Source organism: Marmota monax, unplaced genomic scaffold (assembly GCF_021218885.2).
Source record: "Marmota monax isolate L192 unplaced genomic scaffold, Marmota_monax_Labrador192_F-V1.1 WCK01_AAM20220418_F8-fsc00261, whole genome shotgun sequence".
NCBI lineage: Eukaryota > Metazoa > Chordata > Mammalia > Rodentia > Sciuridae > Marmota > Marmota monax.
Genome location: NW_026695225.1, coordinates 2681578 through 2705924, shown reverse-complemented (window position 1 = coordinate 2705924; position 24347 = coordinate 2681578). Strand labels below are relative to the sequence as shown.

General features: G+C 35.5%; 1 protein-coding gene across 9 annotated transcripts in view; it reads left to right on the top strand.

The window, feature by feature from the left end:
* Mcf2 (MCF.2 cell line derived transforming sequence) overlaps positions 1 to 23327 on the top strand; it is a 65283-nt gene extending 41956 nt beyond the window's left edge. For 5 of the 9 annotated variants that reach the window (XM_058576065.1, XM_058576063.1, XM_058576062.1 and 2 more), the window contains 13 exons: positions 676 to 742; positions 1426 to 1541; positions 1640 to 1709; positions 3882 to 3974; positions 8372 to 8464; positions 9261 to 9386; positions 10052 to 10273; positions 14494 to 14586; positions 16198 to 16276; positions 16986 to 17052; positions 18681 to 18790; positions 20351 to 20463; positions 22599 to 23326. In XM_058576065.1, the coding sequence (XP_058432048.1) occupies positions 676 to 742; positions 1426 to 1541; positions 1640 to 1709; positions 3882 to 3974; positions 8372 to 8464; positions 9261 to 9386; positions 10052 to 10273; positions 14494 to 14586; positions 16198 to 16276; positions 16986 to 17052; positions 18681 to 18790; positions 20351 to 20463; positions 22599 to 22631 (1282 nt within the window). In that variant the 3' untranslated portion in view covers positions 22632 to 23326. Of the gene's footprint in view, positions 1 to 675; positions 743 to 1425; positions 1542 to 1639; positions 1710 to 3881; positions 3975 to 8371; positions 8465 to 9260; positions 9387 to 10051; positions 10274 to 14493; positions 14587 to 16197; positions 16277 to 16985; positions 17053 to 18680; positions 18791 to 20350; positions 20464 to 22598 lie in introns of all 9 variants that reach the window. The other 4 variants (XM_058576068.1, XM_058576066.1, XM_058576061.1 and 1 more) reach the window with 3 other exon arrangements.
* Positions 23328 to 24347: the final 1020 nt, after the last annotated feature.

Below are 24347 nucleotides of genomic sequence, written 5' to 3'. Positions count from 1 at the left end.
TGCAGCAAGTTGAATGTGGACTTTTAAATGCTACATGCTTTAAGATGTTAGAAGACAAAAAGAAAGTAAAAAAGAACCAAAGAGTAGTTAAATTAAATGGATTACTTATATTGGTAAGAGGAAAATTAAATATAAAGTCAATTGATGTTGAAATGTATTTTACTTTACAGAGACAGACAAAATTACTACAGAAACTTAAGTATGATTTACACTTGGGAAGACCAGTATAATACATTTATTGCATGTCTTAGAAAAATTCAGAATATTACCTGGAACAGGGAAAAATGATGCTAAGAATGCTACTATCTTTTATTATTTTTTTTTTTTGAGAAAGGGTACTAAGAACTCAGAAAAGTATACCACCCAAAAATAAATTCATAAACATCAGACATTTAGGAATAGATTTTGTGAGTTTTTAGTAAATTGATTCTTAATCTTTGTGAATTAGAAATAATTTTGTAAGTCAATAATAACCCTTGAGTACCCCTGTTTCTTTTGAATATATTTTAAACAGCCCTGTGGGTGGTACTTTCCGTTATTTTTATGCTAAAACCCAAACCACTGGTAGTTCCAATGACTTAAGTATTTTTTCCTTCAAAGACTTATAATAACTGAAACAATGTTATACAATTCTAAATAATAGAATAACTGGTAAATATGGTCTTTTCATTTTAGCCACGTCCTAAATGAGCTGATACAGACTGAGAGAGTGTATGTTCGAGAGCTATTTACTGTTCTGTTGGTAAGTGACTCCCGTTTTCCTGAATGGTCCCTTGATACATTCATTAGAAAGTGTTTAAGGCAATTTTCTAGTTCTGCCCCCTTCCTCAATTGTCACATGGTAATAGTGGGTATGGCACCCATTGTTTGAGGCTGCATGTTAAAATGTGTATATTTATATTCTCTCTCAGTACTGGGAATGGTTGATTCAGAATTTATTACAGAAGAGAAATGCTATTCTCTTAGGGATACAGTGGATTGTTATAATTAATCCCAAGGTGCTATTTAGAGATTGTGGTAAAAAGAACCGAGAAGAGGATAAAAATACTCATTTGACATAAATGTCACAATATTTATTTGGTCAGAAAAAAATCTAAACACGTATTGCCAATTTAAGAAGTTGATTACCTGTACTATACTTTTTCATACTTGATTTCTATTTTGTTTCCAACAATGCAGCTATCTTGAAAGGCCAAAGACGGTCATTTTATTCTGCCAATCCAGTGGAAATCCTTGACTTCCCTATGTTGCCTTTTAAAGAAAAATGTTATAGATAACATTTAAATATCCTAGATCCCAAAGTTAACATTCAAACAACTTTACCCACAAATCCCTATATATTCTACTGTACTTAGACCTTTAGTTGCCCAATCAACTATTAATGTAAATATTATAAAGAAGCCTAAATATATTTATTTTGAATAGGGCTATCGAGCGGAGATGGATAATCCAGAGATGTTTGATCTTATGCCACCTGTCCTGAGAAATAAAAAAGATGTTCTCTTTGGAAATATGGCAGAAATATATGAATTCCATAACAAGTATGTAGTTGTCAAAATGAATATTTTTTCATGATATTTTTGAAACGGCCATTGACCAGTTTATTATTTTTCACATTTTTTCTCTGAAAATTTCACAGCATTTTCATGAGCAGCCTGGAAAATTGCTCTGATGCTCCAGAAAGAGTGGGACCTTGCTTCCTGGAAAGGGTTAGTCTAATTATTTTTAAGTTATATAAATACGGGCCACCAAAATAAAAACTCACTTATGAGAGTATATTCAGAGTCAAAATAGGTTTTTAAAACATCTTTGTTTTTGGAGAAGTGACATCAACTCCAGTAAGTACTTAATGCAAAACTAAGTTTTGTTGTAGAAACTGATGTAATGGGGTATCCAGAGCATGCGTTGCATATTCTATAGTAGCAAATATTTCAGTGTCTCAACTCCTAGGAATGGTGATCCTAGGGATTCAGGGCTCATTCTGGGTGTTAAAATGTGAGAGTTGGGATCGTCTTAGCAAAACCACCCTGGGCTTGGTTATTTTTAACCTAAAAGATGCCTTGGTATTCCCCTGCAATTCATGTAAAAATCTTATAATTAGATCTAGTCTGGCATTCAGCCAGCAAGGCATTTATCACAGGAATTTCACAAAACAGAAAGTTGTCTTTTCTTTTAATTTGACTAAGTCATTCAGGGAGACTCATTATTCCATGTCCCAAGAGTACACTCAGTAAAATTGACTTTCTAGGTTAGTGATTGTGTTCTCCTCCATTAGAGTTTTCCCTCAGAAATAGATTTTTGCTTACCCTGTTTTGCTTTTCTAGTTCCTCCTCTTCCTGAAAGATCAGTTCTGCTTTGGTTTGGGAGTCATTTTTGATAGATATAATTGTTGAAACTCATTTAAAATGAGTATTTGTCCCAGAAAGTGTTTATAAAATGAGAAGAGAATAAGGCTAAGAAAGAACTGCATATCACTGTCTTTCTCAACGTGTTCTAACTTGAAACTCATTTGAACTATGGACAGTTTCTTTCCCAACAGTGGTGAATCTTCCCTTTGGATTACTACATAAGACCACTACTCACTGGAAATTTTACATTTACTGTATATCTTTACATGTATACACATATTCTCTCACAAACTTGATGAGAAAATCTTTGAGACAGGGTCCATATCCTATATATGTATCTCTCATGAAGTTAGTAGAGTTCTTGGCAGCTAGTAATGGTTTAATAAATGATTATTGATGGTAATGTTTATTCATTAAACAACCATCCACTGAACATCTACTTTGTACCAAGTGCTGTGCTAGGTGATGTGGATACCCAGCCAAAGACTATTTATTCAGGTAGAAAAACATGGAAACCATTAATTTCATATAGCACCAGTTGTCCTATATTAGAGATAAACAAAGGGTCCTGTGGGAGTCCAAATAAGGAACATCATGTTAGCTTTTCATTGCTGGAACAAATTGCCTGAGAAAAACAATTTAGAGAGGGAAAGATTAATTTTGCTCATGGCTTCAGCAGTTTCAGTTCATGAACAGCTGGCTCCATTGCTTTGGACCTGAGGCAAGTAGAACATCATGGCAGAAAGGTGTGGTGGGAAGGTTTTGAGGGACATGATAGCAATACATTTCCAGGGCACACACCCAGTGACCTTACTTCCTTCTGCTAGATCCCACCTCCTAATGTTTCCACCATTTCCCACTAATATCAAATTATTATCATCAATGGATTAATCCACTGATGAGGTCAGATCCCCAATAATCCATTTACTTCCCCAAAAGCCCCACCTCTGAACATTGCTGCATTAAGCCTTCAACACATGAGCCTTTGGGGGTCATTCCAGATCTAAACCGTAACAGGCATCTTATGCATCTGTGGGGTATAAGCAAATGGCTTTATAGAAGAGATGACTCGTGAGATGAATGGTAAAGAATGAGTAGGATATAGCATAAATGAGTATTATGGAGAGAAAATTGCATAGGCAGATACCTAGATGGTTTATGCTACAGTGGTGATGCCCCAGTGATGAACCAAGGACTGCAGGCTGACTTGAAGGTTAGCTCCAAATTCATTCACTAGGGAACTGAGAGACTAATAGCGTAGAAAGAGCACATTACTTGGCTATGAAAAGATTTTTTATTCAGACAGAGAAGCCTTTCCCCCACTTAACTCTCAAACTTGGCAAGTGGAAGTTCAGAAAATCATAAGTCCCACCATCAGGTCCAACACATATGCTGATCTTTGAATATGAAGAGGGCTCCTTTAGGTCATAGTCCCTGTTATGCTTTGCCATACTCACTCTTACTCAGCTTTTCTTGGTAAGAAAAGTTCATATTTGCAAATTGTTAATATGTTTGAATTTGTTCTCATCACAGAAGGATGATTTTCAGATATATGCAAAATACTGTCAGAATAAGCCTAGATCAGAGATAATTTGGAAGAAGTATTCAGAATGTGCCTTTTTCCAGGTATGATAATTAAGTATTGGATATTTTTTTTTCTGGGAGATAGTGGGATACTTCTTATTTATAAGTTCATTTCTACTTTGAGTAAATTATATATGCATGTAAGTTGAGGAGCAATTCTCCTGTCTCCAAAATACACACACACGCACACACTTTCTGTTCCCTAGAAGCAACCACTTCCTGTGCTTTTAACTACTTCTTTTGATATTTACCTCTATATCTCCAAATAGCATGCTCATCCTCCTCCTTCCTACCCTGTAAAAAGAGGATTTAGCTCTTTCACTGCCACTTGACCATATACACATATAGTTCTTTCTTCCAAAATTTCCAATACAGTTATATTGTAATTTTGGTTAGATTTATGTACTGCATTTAATTGTTGAGACTGTTATTTCTCTGCTTAAATAATCCATTTGATATAGTATGATTGCTTTTCCTCCCTTTTTGTTTTTCTTAGTTGTTTTTTTACTCACATAATTTTCTAGATACTTGTCTTAATTCTACTGACACTTCTTCCAGTTTTAGGAGTTATAAAAATGTACTCTTGCAATATTTATATACATTGATTTTCTTTAAATTGTATCTTCTTGAAGAAGTATCTCCTAGGGGTTTCTGGCCAGCTAATCTTGACTCACTAGGCCTGATGCATAGCTTTCATCTCAGGATCTTGGTGAATATCATTTTTGAGACACTGTTCACTTGTCTCTTGAATAGGTTCTCTTGTTTCCTAGGTGCCACAACCTTATCATTCTTGTTGTATTTCCTTGTTTGGTAGAACATATCTTCCAGTAATGTGTTGAGAAAATGTGCAATATAGGTAAATGTTTTTAAGAATGTGTGTGTGTGCAAATATCTTTTTTTTCTTCCATAACACTTTGATTGCTAACATGACTGGGTATAAAGTTCTAGGTAAGAAATGATAATCCTCAGAAATTTAAAGGAATTGCTAAATTGCATCATTTTTTGGGGGGTTGTACCAGGGATTGAACCCAGGGGCACTCCACCACTGAGCCACATCCTCATTCCTATTTTGTATTTTATTTAGAGACAGGGTCTCATTCAATTGCTTAGTGCTTTGCCATTGCCAAGGCTGGCTTTGAACTTGTAATCCTCCTGCCTCAGCCTTCTTAGCTGCTGGGATTACAAGCATGTTCCACTGCACCCGGCTAGCATCAGATTTTTGTTCCATTGTAGGAGATCCAATTTCCGTCCTCTGGGAGCTTATGAAAACTTATTTTGGGTATTGGTGCCATTTTCATTCATTATGCTAGTCTTGTGCTGATGACATTGAATTTTGAGCTGCCAGTCCAAATTTACTAATTTTTTTCTTTGATTTCCTCCATCCAGTTTTTCCCATTCTCCAATTTCTGGAATTTCTGTTGTACAGATGTTACATATCTTGGACTGATCTTCTATTATCTTTTCTTTCTGTTCTCTACCTCTTTGTATTCTTGTTATACTTTCTGGGATATATCTTTCACTCTTACTATTGAGGATTTTATTTCTGCCATTATGTCCTTAATTTTGAAAAGAATAACTTTTTGTTCTCTTGGTTCCTCTTAATACAATCCTGTTTTTGTTTCATAAATTGAATATGTTTGCTTATTGATATGAAGATAATAGATTTTTACTTCTTTTTTTTTTTTTCTTAACTAGGGGTCTAACCCAGGGGTGCTCTACTACTGAATTACATCACCAGTCCTTTTAAAATATTTTTTTAGTTGTAGTTGGATACGATACCTTATTTTATTTATTCATTTATTTTTATGTGGTGCTGAGGATCTAACCCAGGGCCTCGCACGTACTAGGCGAGTGCTCTATCACTGAGCCACAGCCCCAGCCTTATCACCAGCCCTTTTTATTTTTTAATTTTAGACAGGGTCTCACTAAGTTGCTCAGGCAACTTGAACTCAAACTTCTGATCCTTCTGCCTCATCCTCCTGAATCACTAGGATTACTGGTTTGTGCCATATGATTTTACTTTACAAAGTAGTTTTCTTCTCGTGGAATAGATCCCATTATCTTCAAATTGCTTCTATTTTTTTTCTTCTTTTTTCATTTAGTTCTTGCCACTCATCTTAGAGGTTTTCCTCAAAAGTCTGATGGTAGTTGTCTGTTCACTTACCTTAGGAGTGAGCTTTAAAAAACTCATTGGAAAGTTCCTATGCATTTGTGGATTTATTGACCATGATCCTCATGGTTGTGTGATTTGTGTGAAGTAGTTTCCTTAGGGGGATTCCTCAATACCTATATGTTTAGGTCCTTTGCTTGTCAGCTATTTAGAGTTCCCAACCTGCTACCCAATGTATAAGGGTCTGCCTGACAATGTTGTGGATGCCATATTTGGGGCAAACACTATGAGTCCCTAATTTGGTAAATAGGTATTCAGGCACTCTCCTTGCCTTCAATATGGCATTGTGCCCTCAAATTGCATCCTTGTATCCCTTAGTCCAGGGGCCCTCTGTTTTACTGTTTATAATCTAATATCTAATATCTGTTATTCTTCCATCAGGAGCGAAGGGCAGCTACCTAGTTGAGCATAATAGTATGTTTATCTGAGAGATTTTGATTTTCATGTTTATTTTTAGCCTTTTGTGCCCATTTAAATTTTTTGGGAGAACAGTTTTATTGAAATATAAGGAAAATACTATAAAATTCACTGTTTAAATATATATAGTTCAGTGGTTTTCTATATTTACAAGATTGTACAACCATGGCCGCAGTCAATTTAGGAACATTTTTACTTTTATAAAAAAAACACCCTGTACCTTCTAGCAAGTCACCTCCTATTTATCCCAATCCCTACAGCCCTAGGCAACCCCTATTCTGCTTTCTGTCTCTCATGGATTTGCCTGTTATGGGCATTTTATGTAAATGGAATCCCATAATATATGATCTTTGTGTTTAGCTTCTTTCACTTAGCTTGTTAGCAGGTGTCATCTATGTTGTACCATTTATCAGTTCTTCATTCCTTCTTTATGTCAGAATAATATTTCATTGAGTGATTATATTACATTTCATTTACCCAGTCATCAGTTCTGGGACATTTGGGGTGTTTCCACCTTTTGATTAGTATGAATGATGCTGCTAGGAAAACTTTTCCACTAGTTTTTGTGTAAATATGTGGTTTATTTTAAAATTTCTATTGGCTGTATACATGTAAGTAAAATTGCTGGATAATACTGTGACTCTGTGTCAGCCTTTTAAAGGATATATTGGACTGTTTTCCAAACTGGCTACACTGTTTCACATTCCTGCCAACAATATGTATGAGGGTACTGACTGTTCCACATCCTTACCAACACTCCTTAATATCTAATTATTTCTTAAATGGGCTTTGAACAACCATTCTTTTTGAACCCCAGATTTATTTTGTGTCTTCAGAGTTACTTCATGTCTGTAATCTTGAGTTTTTGTAATGGGGGTATGTGTGTGTTTGTGGTGGGTGGTGCGGGGGGAATGGTCTATAAAAGATTGATCCTTTCCTCGGCTTTTTCCTCTGCCAACTTGAGATTTGTTTTTCTCAAGCATGCTCAATTGTTTACCACTTGTTGGTGTGGTTTTCATTTTCCAAATTTGACAATATTTTCTAGTTTCTCATCTTTGGGTTTTTGCCTTCTGAAAAGTATCTTTTCCATCATTTTACTTAGCTTTCAGGAATGAGGAGCTGCATATGCATGCACCAGCCCACTATCTTTAACCATACATTATTAATAATTATTCTTTGAATTAGATTGAATATTATATTTTATCCATATCCAGTGGAGGGTCCTGGATCTTATTTAGTTCATTTTATGTTCTGAATTTCCTATATGTATATTTATTCCTCACCATCCCCATCTTGCCCTAATTATGGGCCCTCCACTATTCCCAGGACCCAATGTCATGACCCTTATATTTATAGTGGCAGTGAGCCAATTACTGAATGAAATATAGCACCAGTTGATAAAGACTGTATTTTTCTTGTGATCTTAAAAAAATCTGTTCTCATGCCCAGTCTGATTTAGCACAACCTATTTCTTTTCTGGGCCTTGGCCTGTGGAGCTGAGTCTTTTGTTAATTTTCTTGAATATATTGAAGAACTTTTTATCCTGCTAATCTATTGTCATTCCTTGCTTTCTCACCTTAAACATTACACATCAATAAGAATTTACATGTCAAACCTTTTTAGTGTTCAGAATGTTAGAATTTTCTACCTCCCAAGTCCTTGAAATACTGTTTATTGTTTCTCAGTTATAATGTCTTAAAATTTCTGTACCATATGTAATACTAATTTTTCTGATAAATGTTCTTTGAGATGTAAGCAACATTCATGCATTGAGTCTCATCAAAGAACACTTGGTATTTTTACATGTACATGTGTTAATTTAAATTTATTGGTAATTATCTTTTAATGGCAGGAATGTCAGAGAAAATTAAAACACAGACTTGGTCTGGATTCCTATTTGCTCAAGCCAGTACAGCGAATCACTAAATATCAGTTACTCTTAAAGGTAATTACATGAAACATTTCTTTCCTTTTTTACTCACATTTTTGGGTCAGATGTGGAAAAGCCATTAAAAAGGAAGTTGCTGACTAGGAAGTGCTAGAAATAGGTAGGCTCATTGAGTGGGTAGGCAGTAGTTGGCAGTAGACAGTGCAGTGTGCTCCTTCACGATGGCAGTGCAGAGGACAGGCATAGATAACAGGCTGAGAACATCTGGAGGATTAAGTATTTAATTCTCCATGCAAGTTACTTAATTTATGTACAGTGTTTTACTAAAGAACTTTTGATATTAAGATCTAAATAAACATTTCTTTGAAACTGTACTTCATATTGCTTTCTCAATCAACAATGCCAATGCTGCTCTTCTAGTGAAAAGATTACTAAAATATTGAGCTAAGTATGGATATAACATAGTTTGCTTTAAAATGTATTTTCATAATGTCCTATGCTGTCCTGAATGCATCATGGATAAAACAAGTTATTGTACGTAGAGAATGAAAAAACCCACATATATAATTGCTTTAAAAATAATATCTAGTGTGACTAAATAGCTATTGTTTTTCAGCTCCAAAAGCATTGGGTGTCTTTGTTGCATAGAGTTCAGTCAGTCTTCTACTTCTTTCCCAATTTTGACACTGATTAAATAGATAAATGTGACAAAGAGCATATGAAAGAAATTATCCAAAAGTGCCATTATCTTTGATTCCTGCTTGAGAGCATGTTAGCCAAAAATTTATTCATTTTCTGCAGCTATGTTAATATGTGCTTAATATTAAGATTAATTCTTGATTTCTAATTACAGGAGCTATTAAAATATAGCAAGGACTGTGAAGGATCTACTCAATTAAAGGAGGCCCTTGACACAATGCTGGATTTACTGAAGTCAGTTAATGACTCCATGCATCAGATTGCAATAAATGGCTACATTGTAAGTAAACTTTTAAGACTATGAATTTTTAGGGAGTAAGCTTGTCACCATCACTTTCTTACCCTTCTGAAATCACCTGAAAAAGAAAATAGAAGAGGTAGATAAATGGATATCAAAATATTAGCATCATTACTCATTATGCATCATTACAGATCAAGTGGATTTGCAATGTTCTTATCTTCAACAGCCTGTTCCCAAGTCCAGACCTAGGGAGATTTCGATTGAAAGAATGTTTGGGTCACCAAAAGCACCAGAACTGCTGCTTGCCCTAGCCTAGGAAAGATAGGGTTTTAGTAAAAAGAGGACATCTTTGGAGCTTGCAGCCTTTTAATAAATTAGCTCCACCCAGTGGGGAAACTTGGACCTGGTGTATGTCAGGTACCTAACCGGACTGAGGAATCTATGGGAGTTACCTTGTCATCTCACATGGAATTGATATGAAGCCAGGGAAAAGGAAATTTCTTTTGGCCTCCACCCCTACAGTAATTTTATACAGATGTGATGCATGGCACATTTTAATTTAAAAAGTTATAATGAATGCAGTTTTAAAAACATACAAATTATGCTTCAGGGTTTTAGTAGGTCAAGCTAAACACTAAATGCTGATGTCAGAGATTTGAATGTAGCTTTGCCTTCTACTAATGGGATTTGATTTTCTATTCTAGGGAAACTTAAATGAGCTTGGCAAGATGATAATGCACGGCGGATTCAGTGTCTGGATAGGGCACAAGAAAGGTGCTACAAAAATGAAGGATTTTGCTAGATTCAAACCAATGCAGCGACACCTCTTCTTGTATGAGAAAGCTGTTGTTTTCTGCAAAAGGCGCACTGAATCTGGAGAAGGCTCTGATAGATACCCATCATATAGTTTTAAGCATTGTTTGAAAGTAAGACAATTTGGATTGTGTAATGTAATAGCATTCTCTATATATGTTTCATTCTGTACACTTTTTTGGTTCAAGTGGGTGGGTTTTATACTTTGTTTAAAAAGAATCTTCAGTAGAAGTATTATTGAAGTCCAATAAAGCAGAACTTCTTTGCTCAAAATGAGAGTGAGGGAGTACAAAACATGTATACCTTCTTTTCTCCCTCTCAGCAGCATTCCCGGGTATTCTCCAAGGGGCTCTCTAGCAATCTGCAGAGCACAGTTTGAAATGACAGGGAGAGATCCACATTCCCCCATGAGCACTCTCTTACCAGTGGTACCAGATGCAGTTCTTGATCTTATTAGCAAGGGACCTTTATGTTTTAGGAGAGGCAAGGAGGAAAGGATTTCTCCCTTTTCCTCAAAGCAGTTTAAAATTGAAGGACTTTCATACTCGGCATACTTTCCTTTCTGTATTCCTCCTGCATTCCCAAGCATCATGCTTTCTGTGTGTCCAAAGCTACCTATGGCTGAATCCATTCCATACCTGTTCTTTCGTATCCCTTAAAATTATATATTATTTCCTGTAAACCAAGTTTTCATTCTGCCAAAATGTTAGTGTGTATTAAAGTGGGAGCAGTAAATTACTTGAGGAAGTCACTGACAACTCAGTAATACTTCCAGCTGGTTTTACTATCAGAACCGGAGGAATATCCAATTCACATGAGGCTGTAATTGGTTTTGATTTCTCTGTGCTTCATGTTTTTCAAGTTCTAAATTCTAAAAGCAACATGATATCTGTTGCATAGAAGTTGCAAAATACAGAAAACTATTATTCTTTATTCTGCAGTCACTATCATTTAGTCATTTTTCATGAAAATGTTTTATCATAGTTGTCATTACTAGTATATTTGAGAACCAGTAGAATTTTCAGCATTTTTAAAGAGGACAGGCAGTGTCCTGTGATAGGCCTTTGGAAATAATATAAGAAGGCTACCAGATAAGCAGAGTCTGCTTTTGATTCTCCCCATACGGTCAGCTGCCTCTTGCTGTTCCAAACAAGATTCCTGTGCAGGGTTGGGTCTCTGAACCCTTCCCACTATTTTCCCTTCTTCACTTCTGTATCCACAGCAGCTTCACCGTTTAATTTTTATCATTTTTTTAGTTGTAGATGGACACAATATCTTAATTTTATTTATTTATTTATATGTGGTGCTGAGGTTTGAACCCAGTGTCTCATGCATGCTAGGCAAACACTCTACCACTGAGCCACAACCCCAGCCCTGCTTCTTTTTTTTCCAATTTTTTTTAGTTGTAGTTGGACATAATACCTTTATTTTATTTTTATGTGGTGCTGAGGCTCAAACCCAGCTAGGCAAGCACTCTACTATTTAGCTACAGCCCCAGCCCAGCTTCATAGCTTCTTTAGGATTCCAGCTGTCATTATCACAAATGCCCAGATGCTTGCAGTCTACGTCCAAAACCCCAAATCTCTAAGGGTCTTTTATGACTCTAATGAACATTGATTGAGAGCCAAGGAGTCATAATTTATTTCAGACAGGGTTTAGATCTTTTGCTGTGTGTACCTATTCCTTGGGAAGGTACTTTGCTTTCCTAGGCATATTTTTACCCAAATCCATTTGATTCACTTTTTAGTTGTAAGGTGACCTAGTTACTACCTAACGTAGCACTTCTGATGTGTATTGATTTTCTATTTTAGTTTTTTTAATTTTTTTAAAAATTTTTTGGTACTGGGGATTGAACTCGGGGTACTGAAGCACTATGCCACATTCCCAGCCCTTTTTATTTTTTATGTTGAGACAGGGTCTCACTAAGTTGCTGAGGCTGGTCTCAAACTTTTCATCTTTCTGCCTCAGCTTCCCAAGTTGCTGGGATTACAGGCATGCACTACCATGCCTGACTTTACTTGTATTTTGACACACTGATGGGCATGCCAACAGAATATTTTTCAAGTACATTAAAGTAAGGTGGGATTGATATGAAGTAATGACATCAGGGGAATTGAAAATACAATAGTTACCATGGAAATGGCATGGGATAGATGAAGGAAACATTTCAAGGGAAGGTAGACTTGAGCTGAGTGACTTGCTAGATACAAGAAATAAATAATACTTGACATTTGAAGAAAGAAAATCTGTCAGATTCTTCTTTGGTTCCCCAACAATTTCAAGTATCCTTAATTAAAAAAAAAATGAGACATTGATGCTGCAAGGTTTTAAACCAGGATTCCTTGTAAACTGGTGATGCTTTAGACTGAGAAATCAGGGTATTTCTTAGGTCTTATTATGCTTACTTCCTCTTGCTCATGTACCATGGAGATTCCACCATTAAGAAATTGCTAGTATTATTAGACAGCATGTTGTTAGTGAACCATCAGGGTAATTGAATTTAAAGTCTTACCCTTGGTGGGCTTGCCCAGTACAGACACGCTACTGCTGAGCAACTTGTCGCTCACTTTAAATGGACTCTTTGTCTTGACTGCATCACAGCAAACTGGAGTCTCATGGCTTGATCATGTCTTTCTAATGAACACATGCTATATTTTAAGCCAGCCACTTATATGCAAAGACAAACTCTATGTAAGATCACAGTTAACCAGAGGAAGAAATTTGAGTTCTTCAGATTCCTCAGTTCATGTGTTACTATTATCACCAATTCTTTTAATTAAAAAAAAAACATGCACATAGTACTTACAATGTGTTGTCCAACTCCAAAATTCATTTGGTCACTAGAGATATGCTCTATGCCAGCAATGACAAATAACAAAACTAATGGAATTCAAATAAGAGAAGGAATAGGAAATGAATTCATATTTTTATTGGTTCATTATAATAGTGGGATTAATACATGCATGTAACATAAGAATTCATTTTTTAAATAGTTCATTTTGTAATCAGCATTTAATGTACACTATTTAATTCTTAAATGAGCTCCTTGAAATAGGTGTTCTTCCCATTGCATAGTTAGGGAAATGGAATTTCAGAAAAGTTCAGCAACTAGCACCAGGAAACACTAGTGAATGGTAGAGATGGACTTCCAACCCAGCCTTCTCTGACTTCAAAGCCCATTTGCTTTCTTATCATATTATTAAGGGAAGATGGTGTGTTGAAACAAAATTAATTTAAAAAAAAGATTGAATGTGAGATTATTATTTTTATTCTTTGAAGATATACATGACAGTAGAGTGTATTTTGACACATTATAAATACAGAGTGAGATTATTATTCATCTTACATCTTAATATTTGAGCAAAAGTAGGTTACAGTCATATAGTAAGAATATGAATATAAATTTTGAAAGTAACTTCCACCTACATTCAGGGTGGAGTTAGAGGCTCTTTCATTAGGTTGCATTTCATTTCTAAGCATAATTGCTTTCCTTTTCCTTGATTTGGGAGTCTCACTAGCACTACCCTTAATGATTCTCGGTTTTAATTAGGGCCATTTGGGGGGCTCATAAGTGGAACAGTATGAGATAGTCTTTCAGGTAATTAGGTAGGAATTGAAAGAAAAGAGGAAAGGGAGAAAAGAGCTAAAAGAGAATGTGCATACAAGGGAGTGAAATTGCCCCAAATGTAATTAACCGAGGTATTAGCAGCAAAGGATGAAAGAAAATTGTGCAAAGTACAGACATTTAGAGGAGGAGAAAAGCTGTGGTAAGGAAAAGATACTGTGTACAAAAGTTTTACTGACTATAGGAAGATATCACTGTCTTATGATAGAGATTTTGGTTTCTATAGAGTCTGAAGGATTGGTGGAAGTAGAGAGATTCCTAGCTAGTTCTTCCTTGCCTTATAAATTGGATGTTTATAACTTGTAGGGATACTATAGAGATTAGTTAATCTTGTAAGTTTATTACTTATCTGACAGATAATAATTTCAAAAACTAAATTTCATTAATTTCAGGTGGCTTTTCTCACTAATGTTTAATTAGATTTCACTGATAATTTTCTTGAATAGCACACAGATAATTTATAAAAGAATTGAATCATAGATGGGCTGTGTGGATGTTTAGATTTATAACATTTGTGTCAATCACTGGAATGGAGCTTGCAGTCTGAACACCAAAAGTGCATAGTTCCATGAAAACAAATACTCGTGCCTATGATTGTTTTTATTTTGCCCAAATAAAACATTCGCTTTAACTAAGAATATGATTGGGTATATTTAATGTAATTGTATATTCAAAATAAAATGCTCATGAAAATTTTATTTCTTATAGATGGATGAAGTTGGAATCACAGAATATGTAAAAGGTGACAACCGCAAGTTTGAAATCTGGTATGGTGGGAAGGAAGAAGTTTATATTATACAGGTTGGTCATTTTAAAATTATTCTAGAAACTGTAATTTGCATTAACATAAAATCTGAGTAGTGGCATGGGCCTGTAATCCCAGTGATATAGGATGCTGAAGCAGGAGGATCATAAATTCATGGCCAGCCTTGACAACATAGTGAGACCCTGTCAGAAAGAGGGTGGGGAGAAAGAAAGAATGAAAGGAAGAAGTCTGAGTGGCACAGGAAATAATTTTGGTCACATTTTAAAAGGCCCCACTCTCAACTGTTATTATTTGAGTATTCTTTAAGGTATATTTAAACATTTTTGTGCAGTAGCACATGATTTCTTTAAATTGAGGTAAACTTGGGTGTTTTTTAGGGCTTTAAGTTTTTACCACTACACAAGGAGATTTATCAGCTGTAGCTGATGGTTTGGGAGGTACTTCCCTGCCTCATCAAGTTTCTAGAGTTAGAGATTGTAATAGTTCCGAGTTCTCTTGTTGTCATCATTTGAAGTGTACATGATTACAAGATGCAACAGTTAAGGTTTGCTCCCTGCTTCTAAAGAATATTGTTAAAGCCCTGGCCAGATGTGATATAAGGTCCATCTTACATTACGGAAGGGGACAGGAAGCAGATCCTTTCAAGATGATGTTATCAAATATTTAATAAATCTTTGTATCCTGACTTGTGACTGAATCTGTTGCAAGTGCTCAGCAATTTTTGTTTATTTTAATTCTGTACTGTTTGCAGTTCATAAAAATGCTTAAAGATATAGTATTTGGCCACGCACAGTGATGCACATCTGTAATCCCAGTGAGTCAGGAAGCTAATACAGGAGGATGGCAAGGTCAAGGCCAGCCTCCACAACTTAGTGAAACCCTTTCTCAAAAAAAAAAAAAAAAAGGTGGGGGATGTGGCTCAGTAGGTAAGCATCCCTGTGTTTAATCCCTAGTACCAAACAAAGCTTGGAATCATTTAACAAATGTATCTTGTGAGTAATGGGAGGATATGTAGGGAAGCTTTCATGTTACCAGTCACTAAGATCATTCTCCAAACAATTTTAATTCTGGAAGTATTAGAGCATTATTTTACCAAAACTAAACATAAAAAATATATATTTTTAAAAGAACCTCCCTCCTTGCCAGGCATGGTGGCACACACCTGTAATCCCAGCAGCTCAAGAGGCAAAGGCAGGAGGATCATGAGTTCAAAGCCAGCCTCAGCAACTTAGCAAGTACTAAGCAACTCAGAGAGACCCTGTATCTAAATAAAATATAAACAGGGCTGGTGATGTGGCTCAGTGGTTAAGCACCCCATGGGATTCAATCCCTGTTACCAAAAAAAAAAAAAAACAACTTTAAAATGAATGAACTTATACTTTGCATTCTATCCATTTGTTATTATTCAGTTATTAATTAAGGGCAATTTTTTAAGGGCAATTTTATAATGGCTTGAACTGCATTATTTCATCTATCTGATGGCTAATGATTTACTCCTTCCCTACAAGTTTTAAGAATCAAAATACTAGAATTTGAATATGGTATTTTAAGGAGTAGATCATGTTTGGTATACTTAATTGCATTTGTTTTATTATAAAAGCATTCTTTTTAGAAGAAATATACCCTCCACCCTTTTTAATCTTTAGGCTCCGAATGTAGATGTGAAGATGTCATGGTTAAAAGAAATAAGAAATATTTTGTTGAAGCAACAGGAACTTATGACAGGTAAATTCAAACATATATTCTTTTTTTTTCCATTCTCTGTTTTTTTTTTAAATTTTTTTCCAAATATATATTCTTTAGAACAAGCATAGTAACAGCTCATTGGCTCAGATTTTGTGAATTTTTTTTTTCAGAGAATGGGGCTGATATTTACTTTATTCTGTTTAAAATGAAATGGTTTATTAAACAGCAAGAGAATTCAAACACTACAAAATGAACCTCTGCTTGAGAAGCTGTTTAAAAGCAGCACAGAGATCTGACTGTGTTAATTCCTAGTCTTTCCCAGGAGATGATTCATTTTAGGACCTCAAGTAATTTGTACCTGGTGAAGTTGGGATAGGGGACAGACACTTGTTCAAAATGTGAACTCCTTGAATAAAATATTACATGATTTGGACTTTTCCAAATTCTACCTTCATACTGGCCTTTCCTCTGGTTATTTCAGGTCTCTGAAAGATTTGTGTGTAAGTGTGCGAGTATGTTTGTAAAAGTCGTTGGCCTTCTAGGGCTGGGGTTGTGTCTCAGTGGTAGAGTGCTTACCTAGCACGTGAGAGGCCCTGGGCTTGATCCTCAGCACCAGATAAAATAAATAAATAAAATAAAGGTATTGTATCCAACTATGACTAAAAAAAAAGTTAAAAAAATTTGTTGGCCTTTAAGTAGGAAGTACAGCTTCTAAATGATGCTTATATAAGGTTTGTTTTATTTACAGTTAAAAAACGGAAGCAACAAGATCCGATTACAGAACAGGAACGGCTTTCTCCTCAGCAGAGTGATGAGTAAGTGATAATTCTTTAAGAACTATCACTTCTGCAATCTTCTGTTTTCCATAGGTAATGTGAAGCAATGCAATTAAGGTATCTCAGACAAGAACCAACCCATCATTTTAGCAATAACTCATCAAATTCCACAAACATCATTTTCTCAGTTCTAATCTTGTATTGGAGTCTAATAGTCCCTAACAGTTATATCTCAGGCTGGATTTAGAACACAATTAAAATGCTTTGTTTTCAGTATATCATGATAATTGGAGACAGAGTTGTAAGAATATAGGAACAAAGCAGATGAAGAACTGGCTCATAGCTTTGTAAGCTTTGTAATCTTTCTCTGTCCTTCCTTCTCTCCCTCTCCCACCCCCTCTCTCTTTTTGGTACCCAGGATTGAATCCAGGGGTGCTTAACCACTGGGCTTCATCCTCGGCCTTTTTTTTTTTTTTTTGATTTTGAGTCAGGCAGGGTCTCACTAAGTTGCTTAGGTCCTTTCTAACTTGTTGAGGTTGGCTTTGAACTTGTGATCCTCCTGTTTCAGCCTCCTAAGCTGCTGGGATTGCCATTGTACCCAGCTAGCTTTGTAATCTCTTGAATGGAGGCCACTTGTTTGTGATTTGTTCTTTCTTTGTATAAGTAAGAAGGTATGGATACTGGCAAGGAACTGAACTTAGATGTAGCCAGGAAGTCTTTAAGGAAAGTGGCAGTCTTATATGACAGCACACTGCTACTGATTTAAGAGAGATGGTCTGTCCTGCATCTAGTAATTCTAAAGGGTAGACTGTCCACAGAACATTCGCATGTACACAGTAAGAATTCCCACACTGATTCCAAAACCCTGGCACAGAGATTGACCATGCAGTATCTGCATGATAGTGGGATCATTGTGAATGACTTATTAGATTCTTTTTCTTTTGTTGCACATCATTTTTAGAAGTAGATAAAATCAGAAGCAACACATGGTGTTTCATTTGAGGCTTTAGGATAACAAATCATAAAAGTCTTTTATCTTCTAGGGTTTACAATACCCAGTCTTTTTATCATATATTAGAGAAATAAAGACTTTAGCTTTATGCAGTAGTTGACTTAATAGTAGCTGGTACAAATGTGACAATACAAATGAATTTATTTATTTTTTTCTTTTTTTGATACCAGGGATTAAACTCAGGGGCACTTAACCACTGAGCCACATCCCCAGCCCTATTTTGTATTTTATTTAGAGACAGAGTCTCACTGAGTTGCTTAGCAGCTCACTTTAGCGAGGCTGGCTTTCACCTTGTGATCATCCTGTCTCGACTTCCCAAGATACTGGGATTTCAGGGGTGTGCTCAATTAAATTTTTATCTTCATTTATACAAAACTTATCTGATTCACTGAGATTAGAAGCTCACAGAGCAACAGGGATTGTACACAGTGTACCTACCTTGGATCTAGACAGGATTAGTTTTTGCTTTGCGAAACAGAGAACCTGTTGGATTGAATCCTATGATTTAGGCTTTTGCATACTATCACACAGATCTCAAAAGGGGGGAATATCTGCTCTTTGAATTCTCTGAGAATGGAAGAAATACCATTTCTAAATTCTTACTATTTCTTAGACTATGTGAAAGCTCACTTATTTTTATACATTATTATTTCAGAAAGCAACAGGGAGCTTTTCTAAGTATCCAGGAGACTGAATCGGAACAACCCAGTGCTATGGTGGCGGTCAGTGAGGCAGTTGTGTCAGTTCAGGCAGAAGCAAATGCAGGTATGTGTCATGGTCATCCTCAGATGAGATTCATGGCTGTGCAAGTTCTTTTTTTTAATCTCCCGTTGTTAATTTGGAAAATCTATGTCTGTTATTTTTGTCTAAAGAAAATAAAGCCAACCCATTTTTATCAGGCTCTCCTGTCTTGCATATGCAAATCATTCTGTTGGGCACTACAGAGCAGTGGTTGTCAAAGTATGGTCTCTGGACCCAGGAACATCAGTATCACCTGGGGACTTGTTATATGGAAGGCACATTTCTCGGCTCTGTCTCAGACATTCTGAATCAGAAACTCCAGGTGTGAAGCTTAGCCACTGAAATTTTGAGCAGCTCTCTATGATTCGGATCCCTGCTCAAGTTTGGAAATCCCTGCATTAGAGGATGCAGTGATGAATGAAATGCATCTACTGGTGCCAGTGCACCCTTCACTTACCATGGTTTGATGAATAGGGAAGGATCACTTACAGATGGAATATTTATTGTCCTTATGGAAATTGTGTTATATGAAATGATTTTAAATAGTTTATTTAGTTCAACAAATGTTATAATATAATATGACCTGTGTGCCAGGAATTGTGCAAAAGTTTGGGCCTAAAGTATAATTAAAATGCACTCAGCTGCATTCTCACATAGCTGGGAGGGTATAGAGATAATTTAACAAGCAATTAAAATTATATGTGGCAAGTGTTACAATAGGGAGGTACAAGGTGCTATAGAAGCGCACAGCAGTATTACCTAAACAACTTGGACACCACTAGAGAGATGCCAATTAGGGTGTCTGACTCAGTATTTTAATCTGATAGTCCTTAGATGGAAGGGTAATCCACTAGTTTAGGAGAAACAAGTAATCATAACCTAGTTCAGTTTTTATTTAAATGTCACTTCACTCAGGTTGTTATGTCATGGCCCTGGAGCAGTAAAGAGAGGAGCTAGTATCAATGACTTCTTTTGATAGGTAAGAAAACCAAGTCAGAGAAGGTTGACGTGATTTCCAATGTCACATGAATACCATAGTTTACTATGGCCAAGATTAGATTTTGTTAATTTAAGACTTAGATTACTTAATCTAAATAAATTCATTTTTTAAGTTAAGCACCTCCTACATACAGGCTCTTACAAGACATGCAGTGTATAACACAAAGTCTCTGCCTAGTGAGAGAGACAAGCCAACCCAAAATAATAATATCAAGTAGAATCTGATAGGTACTATTTGAGTGGAACCAATTAAAAAATGCTGTAGAAAGAATTTTTTATAACAGGTGACTTTCTAAGAGAGGGTAAATATTTTCTAAAATGATATTTAACTTATTACTTTTAACAACTTACAACCAATCTCACCTTGTGACCATTCTAAAAATTAAAGAAGTATACAACTGGCCCCTTTGTGAAAGGTCAAAAATTATAAAAGAGTGTGGTCTAATCTACAATTATAATACAGATGAAGATACAAATCTTGGTCCATTGAAGGTTAAAACCTTGAATATCACAGGTAGTTTACTTCTCACCTTGCAGTGAACCAGCACTGATAAGTAACTGCTACACTCAACATTTTTCTTATAGTTTGGACTGAGATGTCACAATCTGCAGGAATCTCTGAAGAGCCTGAGGAATGGTCAAGCAACTATTTCTACTCTACTTATGATGACCATGAAGAAGAAGATAGGCCCCTAATGGTTAGTAATGGCATATTCAATTGAAATTCTTTAGGCAGTTTCACTGATGAAATAGATGGAGCCCATAGGGACAATCTTTTGTCAGCATCCTTAAAGTCATTAGGTACTTTCCATAGCCAGAAGATTTGAAGCAAATCATATGAACATTCAGTAAGTACTTCTCTTTTTATGTAGAATTTGTTTGAGTTCCTACTGAAGTTGATTGAATAGTCAATCTTTCCAAATCTCTACAAATTTACCAATTTTATCTTTTTTAAAAAATTATTTTCATTATTTTTCTCCCCCATTATATAGAATTTCTTTAAGTTTTTATTTTGAAATAATTATAAATCCATAGGAAGTTAACAAAAATAGTATTAAAGTCCTGTTTATTCTTTACCCAGGCTTCCCAATGGTAATATGTTACATAATTATACTGTAATATCATCTGGAAATGGAAATTAGTACTATCCACAGACCTTGTTTATACTTCATCAATTTTCCATGCACCTATTTATGTGTATATATAGTTCTGTATAATTTTATCCACCACTGAGTTTTCCATTTATGCGTATAAGATAGAATTAGAGAATAAAGGAGCTTCAGACAAACTTTAGAAATCAATTTATAATCCAGATCAGAAAATATAGGAAGTAAAAATTCCATGCTAAAAACTATTTAATAATACCTGGGGGGAATATATTTTAGTGGGTTCTCAAAAAATGTGCTCATGATATCAAACGTCAGCATGCTAGAGCAAGGGTGTACCCCATAAAGTGAAAGGGTTTGGGGTGGAAGTATTTCATAGAAGAAATAGTTTCCAAGTTGTTAGGATCCTACCAAGTTAGTAGAGGGGCATTAGAACTGACTGCTTAGGGTGAATCCTGCTTCTCTGAAGTCATTAACTTGGAGGGTGGAAATGATGCTTTGCAGTGGACTGCTCCTTGGTGCCCTTCAGAGGAACCAATTCATTTTGGAAGGCTGAATGTTGGTGTCAGAGATTAATGGCATTGGTAATCACAAAGATGCACAGCATTGACTCTGAAATGCTTGTTTTTTAAAAAAGTAGTAGATGTTTTTTTTTCTTGTAATGATATGATGACCATTATACATATTTGCATGGTAGCTTACATTTACTAAATGATTTATCAATTAATATTACCAGTATTAGTGTGAAAAAGGCCAAGCTTTATTACCTCTAATTTACAGAGGCAGTAACTGCGGTGAGTAAAAGATTTGCTTAGAGTTGATTGTCTAGACCAGCAGTTCTCAAATCATGAATGAAGGAATCCTTTACATTCTTAGAAAATACACCACTCCAAAGAACTCTTATTTATGGAAGTTATATCTATTCATATTTACCTTACTATAAATTAAAACTGAGAAATAAGATTTATTTTAAATTAATAAACCCATTTTAAATGTGTATAAACAACATTTTTATTTAAGAGTCATATTTTTCAAAGCAAAACAATTGGCAAGAAGACTGGTGTTTTACTTTTGTAAATTACTTTAACATGCGGCTTAGTAAAAGACAGCTGGATTTGCATATCTGCTCTTGTGTTTAACCTATTGTACTTGGCGGCCTTTAGAAGACTCCACTGTGAGAGGCTGAGAGTGAAAAAAAATGCTGTCTTAATGTATGCTTAACCTGTCAGACCCTTCAAAAAAGGTCTCAGGAACCCCCAGTGGTCTGCCTCCTACACTTTGAGGACCACTGGTTTAGACTAATAACACAAAGAAGTTTAATTTCCATAATTAATACTGAGAATGAAGTGGATCAAGGTAGTTGTTCAGATGTGAGAGGCATCTTCCTTTAGAGGAACCCAATTTGTGTTTAAACATTTGCTACAGATCTATGAAAGGATTGTCAGGAACTGTCTTAAGTAGCCATTTTTCCAGTTATGAAGTCAAAAAATAAAGTAAATATGCAAAATTGATTAATGCTTTAATCACAGTGGATAGGAATACAGAAAAACCTACTGGTTTTCCTCTCTTCTCTAAATAATTTTCTGAGTTGTGCTAAGGAAAACATGGGGAAGAGCAATATTGTGCATTCTATACATCTCCCCAGAGAAGCTGGGATAAGCTGTTCTTCTGGCTTGACTTTATCAAGTCAAATGATTGAGAAATAATGGGTTCCACTTCCCTTGTAGAGACCCGTGTCAGAGATGGCTCTCCTATTTTGATGAAGCTGCTATGTCAAATAGCAAGTAGCTCTTTCCTGCCCGCTCCTCAGCTCATTTGGAAAAAATACTGCTCAAAAGACATTCAGCCCAAATGATGTGGATATTGTTTTCAGGTTGATTCCTTTGGACATGCAAAGAATCAACAGCACATAACTATTTCCTTACTTTCATTTACAACATTTTAATTATGATACTCTTTATTTCTAAAATCATGCATTTCAACATGTAAAATATTGTGCTGCAAAAATTCTCATCTCGGAATACTTTTGGACTTGAAAAATCACTTCTTCTCTATCTACTTTGTAACCAAATGCAATCAGTGTGCCTTGGATTATTTAGCTTATTATGAACTAAGTTAAAATTATGGCTGAAAAATTATTACAGTCAAGTGAAGCACAACATTATGATTTAATATGCTTTTATTGAACCTAGAGCTTTGGTGCCTCTTACTTTAACCTGTGCAAAATGGTAGAGTTAATAAATCCTTTGGGGGGTGTTAGTAAATTTTGTTCAGGGCTATTGCCTTTTGTATGTGCCAAGATAAAATTTTCCTGACAGTAGTTTACAAATAATTGTATTTAAAATTTAATATTTTCATGCTTGTTTTCTTTTCTGAGTTTATGCTTATAATTCATGTAACAAATTAGTTGTGCTCTATTATTTTCTGTACATTTCACGCTGTAATTCTTTTTCCAAATAAAAAAGAATTCTTCAGGTTATATAAATACATGTTTTGTTTTTTTTTTTTTCCCTATCACAAACTGCTCCACTTGGTTCCTGCAAAGCTACTGCAGCTACCCCATTTATCATTGAAGTAAAGACTGAATTCTTTGTTACAGAGAGCAGGCAGTTCTTGAAGGAGTTTTGCAATCAAGTTTGTAATATAATTTTTCAAAACACCATTACAATCTCTAGGCAAACATAAAGCCCTAGCAGACTGCAGGAAGAGAGGTTCAGAAGACCTCCTAATTAGAAATGGAGATGTCATTCAGCTTCTCCATGAAGATGCTGTGGGTCAATGATAGGTGCGTTTATAATGCCATTGATGACTTCTGGCTGATGCAGATGGGGGCAGCTAATCAAAAGGTATGCTTTATCTGTATTTTTGTTATACAGCCTACAATAGCAGAGCGATCACATTTTTGTTGCTTCAGCCATGCCTATATAGCTTATTGAAGGGAATGTTAACCTTTGGTGAGTGAAAGATGCTTCAAAAGAATCAAATGAGTCTACATGTTCTTTTGTGGTTTGCCTTTGGCTCAGAAAATTTAGCTGATATATCTGGCCATTGTAATGGCTACAGATCACATTACATTTGATTAAGTCATTCATAATCACATATCTAATAAATGCCCATGAAGTGTCAGGGACCATGCTTTCCTACTTTACAACATAGCCACAATTCTCTTCTTGGTTCAAATATTAACTTTTGAGCTTTGTCATACTCTTCTTTTGCATTTGACTTTTTATAGCATCCATTGTAAAGATGGGTCTGCCTAATATACTGTTTAATTATGAGAGAATCCAAAGCAGGAAGAAAAAAAAAACAATTCTGTATCTACGGTGTCAATAACTTGAACTAAGATGCTACACTGACTGTTCTCTAACTGTAAAAGTGAAAGAGCATATGCACAACGGTAGAAATGAATGATGGATCATTAGGTTACTAGAGAAAATTGGTTATTACTCTAAGTCCTTTATAAGTTACTCAAAGAA